This window comes from Cupressus sempervirens, chromosome 3 (assembly GCF_028749045.1).
Source record: "Cupressus sempervirens isolate cs-2001-9-10 chromosome 3, ASM2874904v1, whole genome shotgun sequence".
Lineage (NCBI taxonomy): Eukaryota > Viridiplantae > Streptophyta > Pinopsida > Cupressales > Cupressaceae > Cupressus > Cupressus sempervirens.
In genome coordinates, this window is record NC_143120.1 from 752,980,144 (window position 1) to 753,004,102 (window position 23,959).

Consider the following 23,959-nt stretch of genomic DNA (forward strand, 5'->3'; position numbering starts at 1 on the left):
GTTTTATTTACCCAAGGGTGTGATCAAAATTTTAAAACTCTTGGCCAAATCTTGGTGCAAAGTCTGATTCAAAAAGCAACTTGTCCAACCTTTTTGTTTATCAACACGAAAGGGATAAAGAAACATGCAGCTTCTCATGTTATCTCCAAGGCTTAAGTGACATGACTAGATGATCCTAAGAGGAAATTGATTACTCCCTCCAACTAGGAAATCAAGACAAACCATTTGTTCTTTCAAAGAAACACATGGCTTGACATTAGTTTTAGGTACAATTTAAAATTCTTGATATATTTTTCTTCCAATATTTTTACAGACACTTGGATCTCTCTCTCTCTCTCTCTACACACGCACACACGCACGCACACGCACACGCACACGCACATGCACATGCACACGCACACATGCGCACGCACACAACCCACACACACGCACGCACACGCACACACACACACACACACACACAAATTGGGAAGCAATATATTGGAATGGAATGACCCTTTCTTGGGACACTTGGTTGAATTGGGGAAGCAATATATTGGAATGGAAAACAGTTCAATTGATGGTGGACTTTTGTGAAAATGAATGCGCAAAGTTACCATGATCTCGTGTCAAGTTGGAGAAGACGAAGATTTTCAAGAAGTGGACAGCTTTGCCGATCAGAACTATGTTGGAGTGTTTTTGTAAGAAGTTCGAGTTATTTCTGCTTTGGACCACAAGCCAAAAATGTCATCTTTCAAGCTTTTTAAGACTCTCCATCAGAGAGCTATGTTTGAGTGTTTCTTTAAGAAGTTGAGTTATTTTTACTTTGGTCCACAAGCTAAAATATTGTCTTATTGAGCTTTTTAAGACTTACCAGGAACCTTGTTATTAGACTATTAGACTGATGTAAAAGTAAGCTTGCCAAAATCATATGATATGTATTATTAAAAAATAAATCTTACGAAAAATGTGTAACTTCAAAACTACTTGCCATTTCATTCTCAAAATAGGACATTTATACCAACTTTTCAGCAACATAATTTACATCTTAGACCATATTTTCAGTTGATTTGCCTCTCAAGTTATATACATTTAGACCTCTCTGCTGGTTTCAACATATTGCCAGTTTTCAATAGGCAGATCTTCTTGTGCCAAAGATGTTTATGGCACTTTTTTCCACCGTTTCATTGAGATGCTTCATAGATATTGAATAAGCTCTACTGCAAACTTGCCTTTTCTTGTAGATTTAATCTCTCCCAACTGTACCAACATTACAAACACAGATTATAATTTGTAAATAATAGTCAACAAAAGTTGTGCCAGAAGACAAGTGAATTAGTGGCAAAATTAAACATTGAGTCAATAAATAAAATGCTGACATGGTTCAAAACAGTAATCCAGATTTTAATCAAGAAAAAGCATAAGGTCGATTCTCAATGCAGATTTTGATTTTTGAATTACCAACGGTCTTGAGAGATAACATGACTAGCTAATGAACATATTGATTTGATGCTTCAAATAGACAATTTCCAGAGAAAAGTCAGCAAATCAAACTGAACTAGAATGAAGATTATGATTACAGCAGAATAAAAAGTGTAGGCCGTATGCGCATCATTAATATTTATGATATCAAATTATTTTTCAACATAATAAAAAGTACTTTATAGCACTTTATCATGCCATTATTGATATTCATTACACCAAATTGGTTCATTAAATATTGATTACAATAGCACTTTTCCCGTTCTCTCAGCATTCAAGTTTCAGCATTCAATGATAGGAAAATTCCACATACAACTCTCAAGTTGAATGGTTGAAATTTAAATTTAACAAGCAGATGCTATCTTTAGCCAGAAGCCTAGAAAAAATAGCAAGATTGCAGATATAGATGCAGATCTTTATTACAACTGTTTCATAAATCAGTTCCTTTGTCAAAAGTGTGGCAATTGCAGGCCTGCCATTCAACTCCACAAGGACAGCAGATATTAAGGTCGTCTGCACGCAAGTAGCTAAAAGTTCTGCAAGCTCTGCAAGGATAGCAGGTTCTAGAAAATTTCCTAGGACTATCAGGTACTTTGGAAACCAACTCTCTAGCCATTGACCTTCAATTTAGTAGATGCATATCAACATGGAATTAGAACATTAGGAATACTAATGGTACCAAAGGTAAAGATTGAGACAACAATTCTTGATAATTTTGTGGTTATTCCCTTTAGAGAGTAAGGCTTATGATGCATTATTAGGAACGGGATAGCTAATAGCCTAATAGCAACCAAGGCAGAGTACAACTAGAAGAGGAATACCCTCTCAATAGAGAACACAGGAAGAAAGTACATTATTGACTTGAAGGCAATGAGGAGGTTGTTTCTTCCAGTTCAAAGCCAGAGGGGGGAGAAACATGGACAGAAGAGGGTAGAGATTTTATGGACCCAAATGATCAAGGTGTACTTGATCTACAATGCTGTTCAGATGATGAAACAACTTCCTTAACCAGACTTTTTCACTAGCAATTAGAAAAATGCAAAATATTCCAGCAAGACTGCAATATGATACAGATCAGAGAAATCAACGTGGAAGAAAGCAATCAGGTGATACAAGAAGTATCCCTGAGAAACATGACTACAAAGATTGAGTTTCTAAATTAGTTGATAAATCAGCCTGCAACTTTTAATATGAAAAGATAACAAAGTTTGAAGACCCAACAATAAAAATAAATAAATCTGGCAGAAGGCAGCACCCAGATGATAAGGATAGGAGACGCTTGTGTAGAGCAAAATTATAGTCCTGAGAGCGAGGTGGGGATCAGTAGAAGATACAAACTTTTATTCTTAAACAACTCAAAGTTTAATGAGCTTCAATCTGAAAACTTGAAGGAATTGAAATTGAATCCAGAAAGAGAAGCACAATAAAGACAATCCACAAGATTTACATAGAAACCAAGGATGGTAAAAACCACAGTGATAAATGCTGCTAAGATATACTGTCCTAATCCAGCCTCAAGCTAAAGTGATTACAAATCTGTTAGGGCACCAACCCCAAGGAATCGCCCAATTCCTTTTAAAAGCACCAACTAATCTGAAACCACAAGTCAATGATATAAGCACCAACTCTAAGAATATTACAATCAATAACTACAAATGATGACAAGTTCTGAGATTTCACCTTACAAAATGAGTAGACAAGCAATTACACTTTGAATAGACTTCAGAAGTATCAAAAAAACTGCAATAATCTACCTGTATAACTCAATATAAACTGAAAGAATGAATCAAAAAAATTGAAAAACTTACATGTTATCAGAAGATTCTGAAACAAAACTTGTCAATAATCTTCGAACAGATTTAAGGGAACAAAATCCTAGCACTTCTTACAGAGATAAAACAAAATTAATTCACTTTCACTGTTATACCTGAAATTCTGATCTTCAAACTTTACTTTTCCTCCCTAAAACTCTATCACAGTTAAGAAAGCACGCTTTTCACTGTATATCTGAATCCCAATCACTAATGCTTACAGAGGATTATAATTATTCAGAACATCTTCACACAATCTGCATCCAACTCTTCATACATTAACATTTCTTTCTCAAGCTGTTCTAAACATACGATCTTTACGCACCCACCACTTCATCGATTGCAAAGTATGTATATATAGAATTCACCAAAGGAAGTTTCTAACTGACGTCAGTTTAGGAAGTCGTAAAAACCCAACTGACAACTCAACCACTTGCCATTGCAGCTTTCCATAAAATTCTTGACAAAGCTTATATATGCACTAAAATGATGATCTTCCATAAAGCAATCTAAAGCAATTCAGTGATTATTCAAAAGATTTGACCAAGAATATGATGTTCTGAAGACTATCTTCTGCAAAAATAATGAGCGTCCATGTCTTTGTTGTTAACTTCCCTTGATAATTTAGTCATGCTACAACCAACATGGAGGAGATTATATTGAAAGAAACCAATCTTTAATAATAAGTGAGCATTTGAACCATTACCATGTTGTCACTCTGAACTGATACTTCAGCATTGATATTTTATGCATTGCAATTTTCCACCATTTCCAAGTAAAATTTCATCACTGTTATCCTCCCATAGAATGCCTAAATATTTGTGATGGATGTATATCTCCATTCAAGCAAATTAAGGGCTTCATTTCCGAGCTCGCATCTCTAAACTCCATCTCTACCAACACAATCCTATGTGAACAAACTTACAAATGAAAATATATCTAGGTTTCTCTTTTCCAACATTTACTTCCTCTTACATTAGGAAAAGCAACCACTAAGACTCATTTTGATAGCGTGTGACGTCCCACCTAAATGCTACAATGGTGCAAATTCTAATTGGGCATGTACCCGGGCCAGGACCCACCCATGATCGGGCAGCCACATGTTCACAAGGGAGTTGGTCTTTGTTTGCACTCTAGTGGGATGAAAACCCCATTCTTAATGTCAATGAACATCACTCACCATCAATCTAGGTTTCTGGTTTAGAGGTTGTCTTTCCTTGGTATCAAAGTCGAGGTCTCGATGTTGAGCCCTATGGAAAGTTGTGGGTTGTCATGTCCTAGACTAAATGTTGCAGGGGTGCAGATTCTCGTTGGGCATGTACCTAGGGTTTGTACCTGCCCATGATTGTGCAGCCACGTGTCCATGAGAGGGTTAGCCTGTGTTGCCACTCTGGTGGGATGAAAACCACTCTTTACATCAGTGGGTGTCATTCACCTTCAGTCTGGTGTTTTTGCGTAGTGGTTTCCTTGCTTGAGACTAAAATATCCACCTGGGATATTTGCTTCAGATTTGATAAGTAGGAGATAATTTCCACAGCAAGTCAAATTGTGATATTGCTATCAGGATTTAATTGTGTGATTTTTTAGTCAAACTCATTGACCCATGTTTCATGAATAGTGATTCAACATGAATCCATCTCTTATGAGAATAAATGGAACACTTAGCACTTATTGGATCTAGGTGATGCTCACAGGGGTGAAGCACCAGGACTTCCCAAGAGGTCACCCATCCCCGTACTACTCCAGCTTGAGCGCGCTTAACCACGGAGTTTCCTCCATAGTTAAACCAAAAGCTTGCAACCCCATTTGCAAAACCTTCACCAAGTGTTGTGCCTTATGAACCATTAATTAGAAAGCCCCTTAAGCTCATCAATTGATAAGTAGGAGATAATTTCCACAGCAAGTCAAATTGTGATATTGCTATCAAGATTTAACTGTGTGATTTTTGAGTCAAACTCATTGACCCATGTTTCATGAGTATTGATTCAACATGAATCCATCTCTCATAAGAATAAATGGAACACTTAGCACTCATTGGATCTAGGTGATGCTCATAGGGGTGAAGCACCAGGACTTCTCGAGAGGTCACCCATCCCAGTACTACTCCAACCTGAGTGCGCTTATCTATGGAGTTTCCTCCATAGTTAAACCCAAAGCTTGCAACCCCATTTGCAAAACCTTCACCAAGTGTTGTGCCTTATGAACCATTCATTAGAAAGCCCCTTAAGCTCATCAATTGATAAGTAGGAGATAATTTCCACAGCAAGTCAAATTGTGATATTGCTATCAGGATTTAATTGTGTGATTTTTGAGCCAAACTCATTGACCCATGTTTCATGAGTAGTGATTCAACATGAATCCATCTCTCATGGGAATAACAAGGTGACCTCCCGAGAAGTCTTGATGCTTCACCCCTGTGAGCATCACCTAGATCCAATGAGTGTTAAGTGTTCCATTTATTCTCATGAGAGATGGATTCATGTTGAATCACTACTCATGAAACATGGGTCAATGAGTTTGACTCAAAAATCACGCAGTTAAATCCTGATAGGAATATCACAATGGTTCAGATTTTCCAAATTTACCACAGGAACGTAAACAATAATTTGCATGCAATTGATTTCTATTCATCTAATAGATTATTTTGAAAACCATATAATTTCAGTTTGAAATAGAGATATGAATACTGCAATTAAAATATAATCATAGTTTAAAATCTCATACTCTGCCACTTATGGGCAAGGGAAAAAAGTTTTCCCAGTAAATGTTGGAGATAAATCGCTAACTTTATAGGAAAATTTCGGAAATTTTTAAAATGACTTAAATTTAATTTAAAATACAATTATTTTGCAAAATTCAATGAGTAGATGCATCTAATGAGTTAGTAAATGAGTAAACAAATCAAACAAGCTGATCTAGATATATATAAATGTAATAAATAACAAAATCGTATCCTCATGTGGAATGCCAATGTAGTAAGAAAACTACAAATAGAAAATTGTCTTTGCAAAGCCAACTTTCCAATTTTGCAAGTCCAAAACCAACTTTGATCCCTATCACCAAATTGGTGCGGTAAATGGAAAGAATACAAGCACAAAATAGTAACTGAAGACTTCTGGGTCAATTCAGTTGAGATGATTATGAGATGAGGAGAATGTGGTAAAAATTATTTGTAAACTTAATCAGAACATTTGAACTTTTCCTACAGGCCAGCTATAAGATGATTGAGATTGTACCCATCCATACCATAAGGAAGAGAAAGATGAAGATCTTCCTCCAATAAAATGGTCTAGTTCTGAAACTAGTAGATTTGACAACATTAATGAAGCTAGTTACCAAGTATGTCAGTTAGTGGGTAGATCAGAAAATACACAAACTGATGGAAAAGAATATCGCCTTATTATCTGATGGGCAACATGGAAGCACATTCTTCCAATGATATAATGAAGCAACCCACGGTGTTGAGAAACCTGAAGGATGAAAGTGTAAAAGATAAGATACAGCAAAAACTTCAGCAAGATCAAGAAGAAGGTTGCAAATGAGAAAAAGAAATCAAATTAGGCATTCTTCAACTTGTACTTCATCCATAAAGGAGATTGATTTCATGAGTCAAAATAGAATATCAATCGCTGAAAACAAACCACAAGTAGAGATGGATATTCCTCCTCCAATTCATGAACAGAATGCAGAAGCTATTGAGTAGAAAATCCAGGAAGAGAAAACAATAAGTTCTCGGGAGACGTTTGCAATTCTCGGCGATAAATCGCCAACTTCTCGGAGAGAAGTTTCAAACTTCTTGGCTGAGATTTTTGCACAAAAAACATGTAATTTCTCACTTGGTGATACTTCTCATGAGAAGTCAGTATATCGCTGACTTCTCTGCGCTATTTTGATATATAATACAAATTATTACAACCTTATTTCCAAACAGATATACAATACCTCTATTATTGCAAAAATTGTCTTTAGGTGAAAACTTCGAACTTCTCAAAAATAAGTTTCAAACTTCTTGGCCGAGATTTTTGCGCAAAAAACATGTAATTTCTCACCTAGTGATACTTCTCACGAGAAGTCAGTATATTGCTGACTTCTCTGCGCTATTTTGATCTATGATATAAATTATTACAACCTTATTTCCAAATAGATATACAATACCTCTATTATTGCAAAAATTGTCTTTAGGTGAAAAGTTCACTAATTTTCCCACCTGTGTATTCCGTCATAAATTCACCTCCAACAATGAATTAGGTTTTCGTCCAATCCACTGTGAAAACTTGAAGGTTCTCATCCTTAGGTTTTCAAAATTGAAAGTCAAAACTTCCTAAAATTCTCAAAGAGAAAAAAATAACCAGACATATGAAAGAGCTTCTTAATGTTCTTTTATAGCACATCCTTGTGACTCTTTGGTTAACCTTTTGCATGTCTCTTCATATTCCTTTCAAATTGTCCCTTTATCTTCCCTCTCTAACGTAAATGACTTTATTAATTTTTCACTAGGCTCCAAAGAAGTTATTTTACTACTTTATTAAATAATTAAACTAGGTTGTCATTTAATTTTACATAATTTGACAAATCAAAATTTAATTATTTAATTGCTTTCTAATATCCCAAAAATGGGGCATTACATTCCTCCCTTCCCAAACATAGCTTGCACTCAAGAAATCTGCATTTGCATGCTGAAACCAAATACTTGGATCCTATATCAAATTCAAGACTGTTGATTCCCCAACGTAAATATGCTACTATGATATAAATAGCATGGTGCCTGGAATTGCTAAGCAACTCATCAAATCCCACTTACGTAATGTACCAAACATGCCAATGTCAGGATCCCAAATTGTTATGCTATCTTACCTGCGAAATCTGAGGACATAGTAGTATCTCAAGGAGCTATCAACACTGAACAAGTCTCCAACTACAAATGATCTCCCCTAAGTGCATAACACCCATCATAGGCATACAATAAAATATATCAACCCATCCTAAGTTGTTGATGCAAAATCAAACTGCTCAAAGCTGAAGTCAACACCAAATGTGCAAAGGAACTAGTACAAGAGTAATCAATCTGAAATACCACTGATTCATAGGAATCATGAGTAATGGAGTAGCTAAAAATTCATCTCCTATACTCGAGCCATATCTACCATCAACTCTCAACCAAGAACTACACAACTGTTCAACCACTTAATCCATCCAACTCATCTGTAGATCAAAATCTGAACCCATGTGTGGCTGATCGAAAAATGAGCAGTGCTACTTCTAGAAATCAATCCACTGCTCCATTTTTGTGACAAAAACTCATGACTGGAACTGCACCTAGGTCCTGAATCCTGCAATCAATTAAATTCCTATCATTGGAGTCAAAAAGAACTCACTCATCCAACTTGAAGAGTGGATTATTAAATGTCCAATCAACATCCACGTCAAACAAAGAATTATCAACAACCTAAATATTATCATTTACTTCCAAGTCATATTCAAGTTCTAGTTGGTCCAGAAATTTATAACTTGATCTTTTGATTATTGGTTGTATGTTGTCAAATTCTTAATCACTTGCTTGAAAAATTCGGTTATTCCTCTACTCTCCTATTTTCGGAACTGATCAGTGACAACAATAATTTTTTGCTTCTTGAAGAATAATCTGCTTACTCCCAAATAATTCTTGTGTATCATTAAGCTCCCTAATAAAATTAATAACCTCATCCTCCTCTTCCTTCAATTTATCAACATATACTTTAGCAATCTATAAAATATGATCTTTGTCCAAAAGTAAACCCAAATAATCAGATTTCATTGATTCAGAGCACTTTGACCAGTTGCAAGTTTGCAATATAAGAAACACTTCCCATGCCTTTTTGCCTCCTTTCTATCTAAGTTTTCTAATAGAGGTTATCAATGAATCTTGTGATTGTTTATATAATGTACTAAGGCTACAACAACTATTTCATCAATGACCTGTAGCTAAATCTTCAAAGTATGCCTCTCATCATCCTCATTTTAAAAAGCATTTTCTAATTGGTCATTCAAATCAGCCCATTGAGTGTCAACTTCTTGGTAATTATTTGATTGCAAGTTAGAGCAGCCCTTTGGTCAATGGGCAACTCACTGTCAATTGCAACAATTTCAAATTTCTTAGATGAATCTTCCTCCATCTTTGAATACATGGCCACAAATATTGTTACATCATCAACTACAAATAATTCATCATCATGTGAAGTTACATTTTCTTCCTTGAAAACATCTTAAGATTCCAAAATGCTCTCTCCTTTAGTAAAACCATCTTCATCAAAATGTTTTTCAATAACAACTTCCAAGTCACCTATTAGAAGGTTTGTATATCCCTTACCTATAACAACAACTAAAGCTATGTCCTACTAATCATTTGTCTTATTTTTTTGCAACCAAATTGTGAAATGTCTATCTTCTTCAACGTTGGTCCAAACTTCTTCAGCTGACTTATCTTCCTAATCCCACAATTGTGATCACATCTCCACATCTGCTGCGGCCTCCTCATCATCTAGCGCATCCTCAGACTATGGTATCACAATATCTAATGGTGCTGCAATTGCTGATGCCCTAGCCAAGATATCTTCCCTTCTCGAGGACTATATGGAGGATCTCCTTGCCACAGGGGCAAGCTGAAAGTGTTGTCTCAAGAAGTCACTAGCATGGTCCATCAATGGTGTGGGTCACAATGTCGTTAGCAATGTCATCTTTGTACAACCAACTCCTTCTAGCTCACCCAGTAGTGTCATGTCTATTGGCACCATTTCCTCTGATTCAGTCACCTAGAAGCGGACCTGAGGCTCTTGCGGCTCCTGTGATAGACTTTCTCTAATCTCCACAATCTCCATCACTCCAGAATCTTGGGTTACGTTTGTAGATGGCTGCAATGTATTATCCCCTTCTTCTGTCGGGATAGCATCGCAGTCATCAGGTATAGCGCTCTCTATCCCAGGAATAATATGTACTACATGTGCCTCGCTCTCCATCTGTCCAACTGCTACTATGGCGTCCTCTCTTGTAGTCATTGTCTCAGCTATCTCTATAGGAACACCCTTCGTTGGCACAACTGTCGTGGTCTAAGTATCATGGGTACAATCTCAAGCATCAGAAGCACTACTACTTCCTCCGTGGAGAATCTCTCCACGGTGACAACTAGCAGAGTCATCACAATAGGTGTCCTAACTTGCCCGAAGGCAGGAATAGGAATGACACTATTACTCGGTGTCAAGTGCAATATCATCAACAACATCAATGGTGTAAATAATACCCGACGCCCGGAAGCAACTTCCCCTTCATCCTCATCAGCTTGAGTACTATCATTATCTGCCGAGGCACTTGTGCTCTCCGACGTCTCCTCATGCCCACTATCTGTGCCTCTGTGGTCTAAGCTTGCCTCATGCCTTACGCATTTCAGGCCTACCATTGTTCCTCCGATACCTAGATATCACTAGTAGAATACCGGAGACTCCCCTAGTGCCAACTTTCCATTGAGAGGTAGCTCTAACATGTCTAAGGAAATCAGATGTAGTGTGGCTTCCATAAACAAGCCAATGGCATGGTGGGGTATATAGAAGGTATGTTGTTGTAATGTCATGAATTCATACATCCTGTCGGCCAACACAAATGCCCAATCATAGACCACCCCATTCATGATACGATTCATGAAAATTATTTATGGCAATGTCACGTCTGAAGTGCGACTCGCTCCCATAAGACTACACTTCAACACATCTAGTATACAATGCCATGGCCCCTCTCTAATGAAGTCTCGTCACATTCCTCTGATCTTTGTATCCTTTACATAAGAATTGAGCTTTGAAAGGGTAAGTTCACAAGCAATCATCTAGGTCCAGAACTCTTTTTGTTCCTATGTCAAATTTGGGTTCTTCATTTCTACTTTGTGTCCAGTCCTTCCCCGAATACCAAACACCTTTGTGAAGTCTACAGCTTTAAAGGAAACAGTAGTAGGATGTTTCCAGTACTCAAAAGTACTTTTCCACCTGTACCCATCGAATGCTTGAACGACCACATGTAAAATATTCTAAAAAGTCCAAATAGGGAAAAAGGGCATCTAAAAAGCCCAATGCACTCCGGCCCATCACAATAATTGCTTTACCCCATCTGTTTCAGGTGTTTCCTACCACCACCTTCAGCACTCAAGCCCATTAAGTCCTTCGAGCTATACTGTGAGATGTGTGACTTTTTCTTTTTGAGAAGTATGTTGAATCTTGGGTCAAACCTTTTTCCTAGTATTGGAAGCTGCTTCATACAGTTGACCTACCATATGGAATCCGGAAGGTTGAATTTTTGCATTATTGTCTATGCTTGAATTCACTACTTCTAATTGATCTTTCCAATGCCTCTTGCCTGCTGAATGCATGATGTAACAGTTTCTTGTTTTGTCCTTTATGTGAAAAATGGTTAGGGCTGTACAGTTCACTCAAAATCTCCTTGTCGTACAGACGGTGCTTGTTCCCTTCGGTAGTTGCTCATGAATGGAGTACCTCTTCTATCCGTTCCTCCGATGGATGCAGTATTCTCCACAACCTACAAAGTTGTATTCCTTATCAATTATGTAGGGGTTGCCTGTAAAGTTTCTGCGAATTCTTTGGACTAAATATGGACTAGAATCTACCTTCTTTGTCTCCTTATGGCTTGCTGTGAATAACTTCAGATTATAGCCTTTAATTGGATTAGAGATGTAATTCAGAATTCTGTCTTTTGCTTCTGCAATTCGTATGAGGGCAGTAATGACTAAGGAGCAGACTTGTATTTGATCTTGTGTGTCCTTAGACTTCATCCTTACCCTCTATAAGTATAGGAGTCAAGGGACATGTCCTTAGAAAGGACATGTCTCTTCTAAAAATGATTTGCCTAACCTCTAGAAGTCGGCGACTTTCTAAGAATAATTAAATATATATAACAAACACAAACAAGGTTGTTAGATTAGTATTTAAACCAAACTCCTAAGGATAGATGCCGATCTTGCAAAGGTAATAAGGCAAATACTTAATCCCTTACTTATCATGCTATATTAGATCTGATCGATCTGTTATCAGATCAGTATGATTAATAAGTTATAGATTTAACACTCCCTCTTAACTTGATAATCATACTGAGAGATATCATATCTAGCAACAACAATAAAGATGAACAAGCAAGAATTGATACTCTATATCTATCTGAATCTCCTTACCATGTGGTATCATAGAAAACATGATACAACGTCATATTACTAAGCCTATACTATGACGAATCACTGATACTAGTGATAACAATATTGCAAAGAATACAATGTACAGGATAAATCTGGAGAGTATTTTAATTTCTTCATTTATCCAAGTTGACTCATAGATACTGGTATTTCTATATCACAACATGATCCTGAGTTTAAGACCTACCAGAATACAAGATAAACCTGGAGAATAATAAAATTCTTCCTTTATCCAAGTTGACTCATTGACATAGCAATGTCAACATCACAATATGATCTTGAACTCATCTAGATCTTACAGTAGAACTCTACTGTTTAGCACATTATCTAAGAGATTGTCATCTCTCATAATGTCTTATATACAAGTGTTCATTATCTCAGAGATCGTCACCTCTTAAATAATGAATACAAATAGTGGAGCCCATAACAGTCAATAGCCTGACAAATAAAATTGCTTTATTAATAATTTAAAAGAATACAAATGGATTACAACTCAACCATACCAAGTCTTCGCCTGAAGTGGTCTATCTTCACTCTAGATAAGGGTTTGGTGAGTATGTCTCTGTCTGATCTGCAGTGCAAATGTATTCTAATTTTACAGAATTCCTGTCTACCATATCTCTTACATGAATTTCAATATGCTTAGACCTATCATGAAAAATTGGATTCACTGAAAGCCTGATGGAACTCTAATTATCACAATGAATAATCGTAGGATTCATGGCTTGCCCAAATAATCCCACAAGTAACTTCCTTAGCCAAACTGCTTCTTGAGAGGTCATTGCTGCTAGAATGTATTCGGCTTTTGTGGAGCTTTGAGCTACTGAAGACTGTTTTCTGCATATCCAAGATATCATTGTTGATCTTAAATTGAAACAACATCCTGAAGTACTTTTCATGTCTTTAACTCTTCCACCCCAATCTAAGTCACTGAATCCATGTAAATCTAAGCCAACCTTTTCGTATTTGAGTCCAAAATTAAGAGTGCCTTGTAAGTATCTCATAATGTGTTTAACTGCAACTAGGCGAATCTCCTTTGGCTCACACATAAACTGGCTTAAGGCATTAACAGCATAGCAAATATCAGGTCTTGTATTTACTAAGTACATAAGAAACTCAATCATCTATCTACAGAGAGTAGAATCTATGGAAGGTGATTCTGCAACTGCTTCTTTAAGTCTATGTAGATTAGTCTCCATTGGAGAAGACAAAGACTTGCAATTCCACATTCCAAATCTCTTCAAAATGTGTGATGTATACTTCCCTTGATTAATTATGATACTATCAGAATTCTGTCGTACTTCCAGTCCTAGGAAGTAATGAAGGAGTCCCAAGTCTTTCATCTCGAATTCTCTAGTTAGATCTTTCTTGCATTGAATTATAAAATGATCACCACCTGTTATTAGTAAATCATCAACATACAGTATCAGTATCAGAATTACCATATCATCTTTATCTCTTTTATAACATAAATTTGGATCGGCTTCATTCTTGGAGAATCCTAAGCTGGTAAGATACTTATCAATTCTTTCATACCAAGCCCTTAGAGCCTGTTTAAGCCCATAGAGAGTTTTCTTGAGCCCAGTGCGCACCCTTTGCATATGCTTGAGTGGTCTTTGTTGAGTTTAGGTAAACTAGTAACCATCTTCTCCATAGTTGATAAAGTTTTGAAGTTTAGATGCCCTAATCTTCTGTGCCAAAGTTCATTTATGTCTTCAGCTTCATGAATTAGGGCTTGAATAGGTCAACTAGATTTTGAATTCAACTCATACAAATATCCTTTTCTATGACCAATCAAGTTTGCTTTCTTGATTGAGGAGTTCTTTGCCCAAGTTATTCCTTTGTCGTCCACAAATGTAACATTATGCCCATCATCTTCAATTGCTATAATTGAGATTAGATTTCTTTTAATTCCTGGTACATAGAGTACACCTTTGAGAAGAAGAGAATTTCCAGATTTTAGCTTCAGGGTGCAATTTCCAATTCCTTCTACGGAATGTGCTGAATTATCACCAATGATAACTTTGCCATTAATTTTTTCTGATAAAGAGTCTAGTGTTTCTTTGTATCCCGTTATATGTCTAGAAGATCCACTATCAATTACCCATGCTTTACTTGAGATTTCATTTGATAGTGACGAATACAATACACGATTCTTGAGATAGTAGTTATCTTCTTCCTTGGTAACATTTGTACAGTTTGCTGCTTGTTTAGAATTCTCAGGACAATTAGATCTGTAATGTACAAACTTTTCACATCTGAAACATTTTTTTTTTGGTTTCCCATTCTTTTGATTTTCCTTTTTCTTCTTGAAATGTTTCTTCTTTCCCTTATAGGAGTTTGTATTAAGAACATGAAGTTCTTCAGCTTTTGTTTTTAGTTTCCCTCCTTTCTTTAGTTTTCTGGATTCTTCTTGAAGAAAATCATTCTCAAGTCTATTGAAGTTAGGAAGATTATCTCTGGCACTTATTCCTTGTGCAAAAGTCTCCCATGAATTTGGTAATCCATCTATAGCCATTAGAATTAATTCTATGTCACTAATAATGGTTCCTATACTTGACAGTTCATCTCTAATGCCGGCAACCCTTAGGAAGTAAGAATTCATTGATTCTCCTTTCTTTATCTGAATGTGATTTAGTTGCCTTTTCAGTGCAAGAACTCTTGTTGCATTGTTGACCTCATATGCATTTTGTAATGCATTCATCATATCAAATGCAGTTTAATGTTTTGTAAGCATGGGTATGATATCATTTTTTACTCCATCTAATATGATTTGAATTGCTTTCCTATTTCCTTTGCTCCAGATAGATTTATGAGGTTCAACTATTGGTTGCTTGGATGCTTTATCAACAAATTGTTTTATATCATTCTCTTCAAGAGTCATCATGATTCTGAATTTCCAGGCATCGAAGTGTTCTTTCCCATCAAACCTGTCTTCGGGTCCTATTGTATATGCCATTGAAAATAGGAGATAGTTGCTAGATATATAAAGTTTGATTACTGAATTTTGCAAAGCCTAGGTTCGACTACCAGAGCTTTGATACCATGTAAAGTTTTTGCAAATTCTTTGGACTAAATATGGACTGGAATCTACCTTCTTTGTCTCCTTATGGCTTGCTGTGTATAACTTCAGATTATAGCCTTTAATTGGATTAGAGATGTAATTCAGAATTCTGTCTTTTGCTTATGCAATTCATATGAGGGCAGTAATGACTAAGGAGCAGACTTGTATTTGATCTTGTGTGTCCTTAGACTTCATCCTTACCCTCTATAAGTATAGGAGTCAAGGAAAGGACATGTCTCTTCCAAAAATTATTTGCCTAACCTCTAGAAGTCGGCGACTTTCTAAGAATAATTAAATATTAATTACAAACACAAACAATGGTGTTAGATTAGTATTTAAACCAAACTCCTAAGGATAGATGCCGATCTTGCAAAGGTAATAAGGCAAAGAATTAATCCCTTACTTATCATGCTATATCAGATCTGATCGATCTATTATCAGATCAGTATGATTAATAAGTTACAGATTTAACATTGCCAATGGATGATCACACAGAGGTCCTTTATTGATGGCCTTCGTTGGTTATGTGGTTGTTGTAGATGGTTGCCTCATTATATTTGGTTGGCGGGCCCTTAGCTTTCCGTAGGAACTTCCTTCCAAATAACCGCAAGCTCTAGCTCTATGTAGAGACTCTCTTCTACCAGGGGAACTCCCTTGTTTCTCTACAGACTCTGGTTTCCACTAGCTCGCGTTTCCACGACTCCACAAGTATTCTTGACGGTCGCATAAAACTTCCCCTCTAACAAAAAAAGGCACAATCGTAAACCTCACAAGCTAGTGAGAGAACTAGCTCTGATACCAAGGCAACCACAATTCCAAAAGCTAAATGTAAATGACACACATCGCCATTAAGAGCTAGGTTTCCATCCCACAAGAGTGCCAACAAAAGTCAGCCCTCTCGTGGCCACGTGGCTAGCCAATTGTGGGAGGGTCCTAGCCCTAGGTACAAGCCTAGCGAGAATCCACACCACCACAGCATTTAGGTTTGAAAACCATAGCCACCATGCCCTACAGGGCTTCAACCTCAAGACCTTAGCTCTAATACCAAGTAAGGAATCCATTACACAAAAATCTCGGACTAAAGGTAAACGGTCCCCACTAGCATTAAGTGTGATGTTTTAGCCCTGTCAGAGTGCCAATGTGGGCCAACCCTCTCATGGACAGGTGACTATCAAATCATGAGTGGATTCTACCCTTGGGTGCACATCCGGCAGGAACTTGCACCACCACAACATTTAGGTTGGCAAACCATATAGTGATACATAATAATAATAATTGATCCTTTTTTATTAATCTTCCCACAAAAGCAATATTGGGAATAATTTGTTTGGCTTCTTTAATAAATGTTTCTGGTGAGCCAAATCTATTTTTGCGAACAAGACATTGAAGAATCAAAGTGCAATGTATCAAAAGTATGTGTCTGTTTTAATTGATTCATACTACATTTTCAGAATATGATATCTGCATCATATTTTGACAAGAAGTATCTTAACAGATGATGACCCAATGATCAAAACTATTGTGTTAAAAAAATTATGGAGTACAAAGACACTTTTGCATGGGCATACAAGGAACTAAAGGGAATACGTCAAGTATCATGTTCAATCATTCTTCAATTTTATTCAGTAAATCTTCAGCCTATCGTCTTTTAGTTGTATTATCACAGATTGTTATCGTGGTTAATGTGTGAAGTTGTTGACTTATTTGTTATAAGTCATGAAGAACAATTTGTTTTCATGGTCATCGAACCCTATTTATTGTTTGAGATTAAGTCATTTCGCTTCAATATGATAAAGGAATCATTTTGCGGGTTGGGATGTTTCCCTCGGAGAGGAGGGTTTTTCCAAGAATAAAAAGTTCTATGTGATTCAGTGTAATTTTTCTTCATATTGCTGGTTCAAAATTTAACAATAATGATGATTACAATGAGCAGGACAATGATAAAATAACAGAATGGAATGAAGTGAGGTATTTAATCATCCCCCAACTCGTCACTAGAACAATAGGAAGTGGAATCTACATAGTCAAGCTTTAACAAAATAATACAAACTAGCCTTGCCTACGTGATTGTTGCAGCTTCATGAACAAATGTCGACTCCTCTAGCTCTATAACCCATCACTCTGCTAGACTCTCTTTGTACAAAAGAGCCTTATGGTCAATGAGACACAAAGAACTATATATAGCCCAAGCTTCTCTTTCCTTTTAGAGGTAAAGTATGTTCCTCTTAAGAAAGTGGATAAAGCATCAATAGACCAGTTCTACTAAACAATACAAGAACACTAAACTTGAGATAGCAATCAAATGGCTGAGTGCTAATTAGAGAAATCAATCCGTTAGAATTCTACCATAGAATTGAATCCTCCTATGCAATAGTTATGATATACATATTGGCTACACCAGAATAACCCCTAGGAGTGGCAAATTTTGTCGACACTAAACAAACTAAGTTGACCTCTACAAGATTATACATCTTTTGGACGACCCTAAAGAGCCCTTCATGCACCTCAACATATTCTACAGGTATAGCTCCACCAAGCCTTTGTTTGTGCCACATGGGGTTGAATACATAAGAAGCAATTTGAAAGGGAGTTTGATATTCTCCTATCTAAAAATTTGTTGAAAGTGCTCATTGTAGAATACTAATGTGGGCCCTCTTGCACAAAAACCCTCATTGTGTCAACGCACTCATTTACCTCTAAGGCTAGGTGCATTAGAATCATCATATCTAATGACCTAGAAAACCTAAGTAATGATGGGAACTATATATTTTGCATCACCCCAAAAAACATTGCCCTTAAATACATCATTCTCGTCCCTTGCTCTATCTAGGAATCAAATTGTCAATTCTACTAGTTTTGCAATGCCTCTTGCAACTCATGGTTTCTCTCCAACAAAATGCAATACAATGCATATCTAGTCTCAACAGATCTCAAGAATTTCTTCTAAAATGTCCAAACAAGTACATGCAAAATGTGGTAGTTGTGGATAATCATCTGTGGATCTCTAGCATCATTAGGCCACTATTTGATACAATTGATTTATTTCCCATGTCCTTGAGTGCATTATTAATTGTATGCAACTAACGAGTCACCAAATATGTCTATACTTCGTCTCAATCAATTTCCTTACAACTTTGCACACATGGGCTACTTCAATCACAATTTGGACCAAATTTTGTGGCCAAACCTTTCCAATAGCATCGTTGAGGATCTCAAACTGAAACTCAACATCTTTGCAACCCCATGCAAAAATCAATTGACTTGAGAAAATTGTTTCAATGGTATTATCTACATTTTCCTTCATCTGCACATTTAAGAACTCAGCTATTGATTAAGGAGCATCACTCAACTTGTGTTTCTGACTATATTTTGCAGCATAAACCTATTGTGACCACATCACAACATTACTTGTCAGAGATAGGGCCCCCTACCATTTTCTTCACTTGGCCTTCTGGGTTCTGTTGTCTCATAGCTTTGTGGTTTAGTTTCATAGGTTCATGTGTTCCAAACAAGACATGATAACATCTTGGAAGATAGCAGAAAAATTTTATCAGCTGAAGCTCTGAAGAGAAATTTGGGGGGGAAGATGAACTTTGAAATAAACTAAAGAGTGTTCGTCTTCTCATATAGGACCTTGAACAAAGCAAAAATGGGTTTAACTTGCTCAAATTTGCAAAAATTTGATGATCTTTTCAAAATCCATTGATAACGTGTTATATTCTCCTTTTGAAAAGCAAGTTTGCTCGTGAGAATTTCTAAATAAGTGCCAACGCCATCAGTTTGAAGCCTCATAAATATCACTGAAATGTATGAGAACAGGTACAAAAGAAATTTGTTCCCAACAACGAAATCTACCATCAAAAGTTTAAAATTCGTAGCTCTGTGAACATTCCCTTTTCTAGATACATTCTGGACACATTCTAATATAAACAAGGCATGGTAATGGTTTAATAAAAGTGTGATGCCTAGAGTTCTAGTCACCTAATATTGGTCCACCTAGCAAGTAATGTTCCCATCATAAAATTAATAAATTATTAAAACCTTTGTTTATAGGCTGATTAATTTAGCATATCTCGAACCCATTTTTATTTTAGTTGTTTCTGTAGGAGTTTGTCGTGCCTTTTGTCCAGACCTAGTTTCTCCCTTGACGGGGTATTTAACTCCGTTCCTATTGGAGCTCTGCTTATCTCGGTTTTGGTGGAATTCAACCCTCGCACTATTCCGTTCTATAATATTTTGCTCGAGTCTAGCAAATTGAAGCACCATAATTATTTGCAACTATAATCTTATTTGGTTACCAATTGTTGATCTTGGTGCACTCAATACATTGTTCATGTTTTTGAAGGTCTTCCCTATTGTTGAATCAAGGCTATTGTTACTACTATTAGAGTGGGGTTGTCGTTGCACCAAAAGATTGATCTATCAATATCTGATACAACCACTCAACTTATAGTACACATGAGGCGGTTAAGCCCTTGTCACAAATCCCGAGAGAAGTATTGAACAAATTTCCAGCAATCTCTCCCTCAACGTTACCTGAGGGTGTGAGGATTCAAACCTGTGACCAAGCTCTAATACCACTTATTAGAAAGTAAAGTCCACCAAGATAACTTGGGTTGGTGAATCAGTTATCAGAGCAATACAACTTTTATCAACCTTATTAAACCTTAACTATGTGATCAATAACAACAGTAACCATAAGAAGATACACATACACAATAACATCAGATATGTTAACTAGGGAAACCCTTGATCTGAGGGAAAACCCCTGTGGGGTCAGAACCCACAAAATAATGCACTAATATATATATAAGTTCCTTGTAAGAGGATGGACTCTATTAGGAGTCAATGAAATACATTCACTACATATCAGTCCTTGTTAAAGGTTGTAGAAGGCAGATGGACTCACTGTCCAAATAGCTTAAGGGGCAACACCACCGAACTCACTGTCCAACTGGCCTCTATATTATTCCTTTCAGAATAATAGAAATGCAAATGATCTCCGCAACTCAAGCTCTTGCTCTGTCCTCTTACCGTGTCACTACTGCACCAAAACACTTATGAGATCTCAATACCAAATCTGCAAACTCGCATCACAATGATCCCTTTGATCGCTTACTCGCATTTACCAATTTTCACAAATCCAATAGAATTCTCTTACATCCATGTTACAACTCATCACAAAGAAAATAGCTTTCCTTTATAACATGTCCTCAAAAAAATTCATACAGTCAGCCTTGAGGCTTTCCCAATTACAATTATAATAGGGCCTCATTAGGACAATACAATACACTACATCTTTTCACAATTATATAACATTGTTGGCTCAAAATCCTCACAACTTTTCACACGTGTAACCTCGGACTTTGTGAACTTGTTGACGTCATCACTAGGTTGTCTTCTTTCTCTGTCTAAATGTGCTCAACCAAATTCTATCGCTGTTAGGAGATATAATCCAATTCGCAAAAACCACTTCTTAGGAACTCTATCTGCAAACAGTCTTCTGTAAATCTTAAATAACTGCTACAAGTTTTTAACTTTTTGCATGCACACTTGACCATAACATTAGGACACTCTGTAGAACATGTCCCCAACTGTGCTTGAGCTCATCTTCAATCCTCAATCCATACAACCTTAAACACTATCTGCTGCTCTGTCAATCTTCTTAGTATGTTGATATCAATGACAAACATAGTCATGAATGCAACAAACAATCATGTTGTCAATCTCTCCAATGCTCCAACAATGCTAGGATACTCCCCCAAAGATATATCATCAACATGCTAACAATCTCCCCTTTTGGCATTGATGGCAACATAGATGAAAAACATCTAAGCTCCAAGAATACCAAACATATTGTTCTGTTGTTGCTCTCATCTTTTCAAATCCTCTTTATCAATCAAATTTGAAACTCTCAGGAACAAACGTTGCTCCCCCGTTGATATACTTCCCACTGACATCAATCTATCTTTTCTTCATAACTCTCCCCCATTCACAGGAGATGTTTTTCATGCGCTACTTCTCCCCCATTGACATCAATGAGAAAGGCATCATTATGTCAATCTGCTACTCGATGTCTTCATCCAGCTCAATTGTCCAAAGACACTGTTCAATACAAGCTACCAAGAGTCCTTTATGACTCTACTCAATTACAAATACTCCCCCATTGAGGAAGCACCTAGATATACACTCCAGATAAACAATAGTGCTCTGTACCACTAGATTGACGCAATTTCTACATCATTTACTCTAAAGTAGGCAAGGGCGTAACCCCAAGCATACCTCACAAATACTCAAATGTATCTTTAAGCAAGGGCTTCATAAATATATCTACAATCTCCTCCTTTATATTAACATACTCCAATCTGATCTCTCTCTACAACTTTTCTCTCAAAACATGATACTTAATAGATATGTGCTTTGTCTTCGAATGTAACATAGGATTCTTAGACATACTTATTGTACTTGTGTTATCACAATGTATGATAACGGGTTCTGTAATAACCCAATATCCTTCAATATTTGTTCCATCCACTTGATTTGATTGCAATTGTTTGCAGCTGCCACATACTTTGCTTCCGTTGTACTCTATGAAATACAATCTTGTTTCTTGCTTAGCCAAGAAACCAATCTTCCTCCAAGGAAAAATGATCCACCACTTGTACTCTTTTTGTCATCCATATTGCCTGCTCAGACCGCATCAGTATATGGACATAGAGTAAAGTCGATCTATCATACCATAACCCAAAATTAGGTGTATTCTTCAAATATCTAAATATCTTTATTACTGCTGCATAGTGTGATACCTTAGGAAGGGCTTGAAATCTTGCTACTATACCAAGTGCATTTTCTATCTCTCGTCTTGTGTGAGTCAGATATTGCAAACCTCCAATCATGGATCTCTACTTTTTCTACTCAACTATAAGTGTCTCATCTTTGCTAGATAACTTATGGCTAGTTATCATAGGTGTACAAACAAGCATACAACTTTCCAAGCCAAATCTCTTCAACAAGTCTTTCAAATACTTAGTCTATGATAGGAAATAAACCATCATTGTTTTACACAAACTGTAAACCCAAGAAGTATATCAGCTCACCAATCATGCTCATCTCAAATTCATTCTTCATTTCATCAGCAAATTTGTCACTTGTTTCATAATCACCTCCAAAGATTATATCATCCAAAAATATCACAATAATCAACAAATCATTCTCAATTTCTTTCAAATATAAGTTACTATCTACAGTACCTTTAGCAAATCCTAACTTTGCCAAACACTTATCCAACCTTGCATACCAGGTTCTAGGTTCTTGCTTTAATCCATACAACGTTTTCTTCAGCTTGCATACCATATCTCCTTCTATCAAAGGAAATCCTTCAGGTTGCTCAATGTAGACTTCTTCGAGTGCTCCATTTGTAGTGTCCCCATTTTAGCAATTGAACAAGTGTGTGTGCGTTAGCCTTGTTCTACATGGTCCTGAGGGCTAACGAAGGGTTTAATGGGATCCTGGAGTGTTTTGGCCTAGTCATTTCCAGTTTGGGCCAAAACAAAGTTGATTTACTCAGTTTTAGGCATACTTACTATATTTAGTAAGTCGGCAGGACACAGTGCAAGTCAATTTTGGTGATTGGATTTGATACTCCTCGGTGAGAGCTTCCCGATGTGCTATCACTCGCATTATTCAGAGTCCAATTGCTAATACATTTTAATGCCTGAAGTTTTATTAAAGTAACGTCTAATTTAATTGAAAAATATTAAAGTGTTACTTTAATATTTATTTCATGGGGATGTGTACCCAAGGGAGACATAAGGGGTATTTTAATATATGTTTTATATATTACACATCTTTTATCCCACATTGCCCATATGAGTTGAGCGGACCCTTGGAAATAGAATAAAAGGAAGCATTTGTGGCTTCATTAGACAAGTTGAATATGAGAAGAAATTGGTGTGTGAGTTGCAGCTTCGTTCTTCGCATTTGAGGACGTTTATCCTCTCTTGTAACATTCTAGACGTCATTCCCTTGGGGTTTGGCCTTTGGAATTCTTTGTTATCGGCTTCATTATCAGGCAATTTAGTTGCATTTCCAGCTACAGGCAGATTTGGTATTTTGCTCATATCTTCTTCATTACTTGTCCGACGCTTATGCCGCTTTGAGGGAATAATATTACGAAGGTAGTGGATTGATTGAAGGACAAAGTACTGTAGCAGCATTGTTCATGCGGCACTACTCACGCGGCACTGTAGCAGCAAGTTCGAAAGCATGGGCTGGAGTATTATTTCAATAATGCTGAAGTAATTAGTGAATTGATAAATCTGCCATGTATTTGGTTTTATGAATTCTGAAAATAACATTTTATTGACAGCAGTTCATTTCCACTTTGCATATTATTGTAGTTTC

The 23,959-nt window shown here is 36.6% G+C and overlaps 1 protein-coding gene across 2 annotated transcripts in view; it reads right to left on the reverse strand.

Moving 5' to 3' along the window:
* Positions 1–897: 897 nt before the first annotated feature.
* LOC149569011 (RNA-binding S4 domain-containing protein) overlaps positions 898–23,959 on the reverse strand; it is a 193,904-nt gene continuing 170,842 nt past the window's right edge. For both annotated transcript variants that reach the window (XM_089821824.1, XM_089821823.1), the window contains one exon: positions 898–1,239. In XM_089821824.1, coding sequence (XP_089677950.1) covers positions 1,197–1,239 — 43 coding nt within the window. In that variant the 3' untranslated portion in view covers positions 898–1,196. The remainder of the gene's footprint in view (positions 1,240–23,959) is intronic.